Below are 3,637 nucleotides of genomic sequence, written 5' to 3' on the forward strand. Positions count from 1 at the left end.
TGGCACAATCACCACCACTACACTCATACTCGTGCATAACAAAAGAAATATAATATTGTAATTTGCAATGAATATTGATTAAGGATGTGATATATTGCTACGTATAATCAAAGGCCGGGGACCTTTTATTTGCAAACAGTGAAGGCCGGCCCATGGAAGCCTTCATCATCATCTAATGAGAGAATGATTAGCAGCAGGGTAAAGCCACAGGAAGAGCTGTGGGAAAATGAAGAGAAGTCAGTAGGTGCATGCATGCAAGTATTAGAATACTCTCCATCAGAATAATATATGTATGGACTCCGATCCTGCAATTCCTGTACCTTTTTCTTTTTTGTCAACCTTTGCGTTATTGTGTTCGTGTTTGCTTGTTTTTGGCTCATGTGGCCTGCCTGCCTCCCCTATATGTATGGGTACCCATCTTCCTCTCCTCTCTCCCCCTCTCTTCGGCTCTTCTTCCTTCCCTCTCTCCTCACACACGTATTCTCTCCTCCCCAACCACTCTCTCTCTCTCTCCACACATACACAAAATTAAGCACAGAATTGAAGCAGCTAGAGAGCACATGCACACAGGCCATAGGTAAACTTTTGCAAGAAACCATCCGCTTGTATTATCTAGCTCCTAGATCTATCTAGACGACAACAGCAGAAACTCTGTATGGAGCAAGAAGAGGTCGGTCTAGCCCTGGGCCTCTCCCTGGGCTCCGGCCACCACCAGCTCAAGGAACAGCCCTCGCCGTCGTCGCACTCGTGCACGCTGCTGGAGCCGTCGTTGTCGCTCCGCCTCCCAGCCAAAGACAGCCCGGCGGCACCGGTGAGGATTGCTGCCGTGAAGCGGGAGCTGCGGATGGAGGAGGACGACCAGGCTGCCGACAGGGCGCTTTACTCGGTGGCTTCGTCGGCACTGGTGGCGCCGGACGACGACGAAGGGTGCAACAGCCGGAAGAAGCTGAGGCTGACCAAGGAGCAGTCGGCGCTGCTGGAGGATCGCTTCAAGGAGCACAGCACCCTTAACCCTGTAAGCAAACAAAAAAAAAATACTAAAATCATCTGTGTCAGTATTTTTGGTTTCTGGATTCCTTAATTGTGTTCTCCCCTTTGCTGATGCATGGTTGGTCTCTGGGCAGAAGCAAAAGGCTGCTTTGGCTAAGCAACTGAACCTGAGGCCAAGGCAAGTGGAGGTGTGGTTCCAAAACAGAAGAGCCAGGTTAGTCAGTCATATTCACCTCAAAACCCCTATCCATATCTTCTTTCCTTTTTTTCATTCCTTACTTTTCCATCATATTTATTTCTTGGCAATTGTAATATAAATTAAAGAAGTAATTCATAAACTCTGCCTGATAACAAATCAATTGATCTAGCATATAAATCTACTTTTTGATAATATGCATGCATGGATTGTTGCAGAACGAAGTTGAAGCAGACAGAGGTGGACTGCGAGCTTCTCAAGCGCTGCTGCGAGACGTTAACCGAGGAGAACCGCCGCCTCCACCGTGAGCTCCAGCAGCTCCGCTCCTTCAACCACCCCCACCCGGCCGCCTTTTTCATGCCCGCCGCCGCTCTCTCCATCTGCCCCTCCTGTGAGCGCCTCACCGGAGCACCTGCCACCACCACCACCACCACCACCGGCGGTGCAGACCGGCCCAAGGCGAGTGGCCCTGGCCGAGTAGCCCACTTGTTCAACCCTTTCACCAATTCCGCCGCCTGCTGAACGTTTGGTCAATCCATTCACCCATGATTTAGGCAATAGCAAATCATTGAATCATTATATGTATATATATATATATATACATACATCTTTAGCTAGCCATTCTATCTAGCATCACCGATAATTCGCCGTCATGTACTAGTAATTGATTGGCTATAGATAGCACATATTCTCCTCCCCTCCCCTTTAATTCGTCAGCTTTGTTTTTCACAAGCTAATGACTTACTAGCGTGTGAGGAGGATGGAGCACCACGCATGCATGCATCTAGGAAAAAGAAATGTCTTGTTTGGTGTTGTTGGTGTAGCTATAGCTTGAGTAGTTGTTACTGATGAATATTTCCTTTTGTTCATTGTCAGTCAGGGAAGTATCATCATTAGATGATGATGACATGACACCACAGGCACATCTCAGTTTATTTGGATGTGGATTCATGTATATATGCCAAAGATGTATCTGTTTCACCAATTCTATAATATATTGATTTTTTTTAAAAAAAATGTGTGTGATGCTTGCACACGGATGAAGAGAAATTTGTGTATTGCAGATGAAAGTGACTCCTTTTAGTTTTCTAAACAAAAAGGCCATTTTCTTACAAAAATCTACATCGATGTTATGAACTTATGATAGATACAATTGTGAAGAAACCAACAATAGTTTTATATTCTTTTTGTTAATTAAGTTATTATTGAGAAAGTATGGGGTCATGCTTGCTTGAAAGAATAATAATGCATTTTTTGGTTCGGATGATATTCAATGAACAGTCGAGATAATAATCTGTTTAGCATGTTATTACGTACCTTTATTTGGAGAACCTAATATCTGCATATCCAGATCCCTCTAATAATAAGGGGCACATGCAGATTATGTGAGCAAAGACACGAACTAGTCGTGATACAACACCAAAGGAGGTTGGGCTATGGTAGTTTAAACTTGTGAGGCATGCGTTGCATGCATGTATGGGTGTGCATGCAGGGGGCACAGACAAACAATGATCTTTCTGTTGAGACACACACACCGCCCGAGCTCCTGCCTCCCGATCTCTTGGCAATTTCTTGATGACCCCCGTCACCTGCGGTCGACGTACGGCATCACGAATATAATCCCCTAGGCTACCTAGTCATGCAGGCACGTCCGTTCGAATCTCCATCATATCCACTGACCAAGGCAATAAGTATGAAACTTGTTTCCATGCTGGAATTACTGTTGACATGTCTTTGGAATTGATTGACTGTTCAAGGCATGTACTAAGTTCCCATGGGGCCGGGCTTCGAGCTGAGCTGAGCTAGTCCATGACATCAGCCTTGAGTACTGACAGTCACTGCATATGCAACTTGTGATAGGACCATGAAATTTTGTATGGACAGACACAGCATATCACTACTGAGCATTTGTCCAACGCTTTAGTTCCCGACGCATTTTCATCTGGTACTGACGTGCGAAATTAGTACCCAAGTAGAAATTTTCGATCCTCGGAGGCATTTAGTACTGGTCGGTAACACTAACCAATACTAAATGCTTCTCCACGGGTTACTTCAAAAGCATATCTAATCCCATCACATGTGCTGTGTAGATGAGATAGCAAGGAAGGTTCGCGCGAGACTTAAGGTTGTGAGTTCGAATCCCACGGACCGGACACAACCATATAACACGTGAAATTCGCGTGACTTGTGACTTGCGATGATGATGCGCGTGTGCGGGAGCCTCCCGGCGGCTCCTGAATTTTTTTCTTTACTTTTTGGACGCAAAGCCGTTTAGTACTGGTTGGTGTTACCGACTGGTACTAAATGGTCCCTTTAGTACTAGGCGTTTTGACCGGTACTAAATGGTGTGGCGTTTAGTACTGATCAGAGCCTCCCGGCTGCTCCTGAATTTTTTTCTTTACTTTTTGGATGCAAAGCTGTTTAGTACTAGTTTGTGTTACCGACTGGTAC

General features: G+C 45.4%; 1 protein-coding gene across 1 annotated transcript; it reads left to right on the forward strand.

Annotated features, from left to right (window-relative positions):
- Positions 1 to 418: 418 nt before the first annotated feature.
- LOC112877877 (homeobox-leucine zipper protein HOX15-like) lies at positions 419 to 2,203 on the forward strand. Its single transcript, XM_025942253.1, has 3 exons — positions 419 to 1,015; positions 1,125 to 1,204; positions 1,405 to 2,203. Exons 1-3 carry the CDS (start codon positions 656 to 658, stop codon positions 1,706 to 1,708), a joined length of 744 nt encoding a protein of 247 aa, XP_025798038.1. The 5' UTR covers positions 419 to 655; the 3' UTR covers positions 1,709 to 2,203.
- The last annotated feature ends 1,434 nt before the right edge of the window (positions 2,204 to 3,637 follow it).

Source organism: Panicum hallii, chromosome 9 (assembly GCF_002211085.1).
Source record: "Panicum hallii strain FIL2 chromosome 9, PHallii_v3.1, whole genome shotgun sequence".
In the NCBI taxonomy this organism is placed as follows: Eukaryota; Viridiplantae; Streptophyta; class Magnoliopsida; order Poales; family Poaceae; genus Panicum; species Panicum hallii.

Bases quoted from the DNA above. Each gene is read 5' to 3' on its own strand.
- LOC112877877 (XM_025942253.1), top strand. From the start codon at position 656: ATGGAGCAAGAAGAGGTCGGTCTAGCCCTGGGCCTCTCCCTGGGCTCC. The intron at 1,016-1,124 runs GTAAGCAAACAA...GTCTCTGGGCAG, and splicing joins AGCACAGCACCCTTAACCCT to AAGCAAAAGGCTGCTTTGGC. The intron at 1,205-1,404 runs GTTAGTCAGTCA...GGATTGTTGCAG, and splicing joins TTCCAAAACAGAAGAGCCAG to AACGAAGTTGAAGCAGACAG.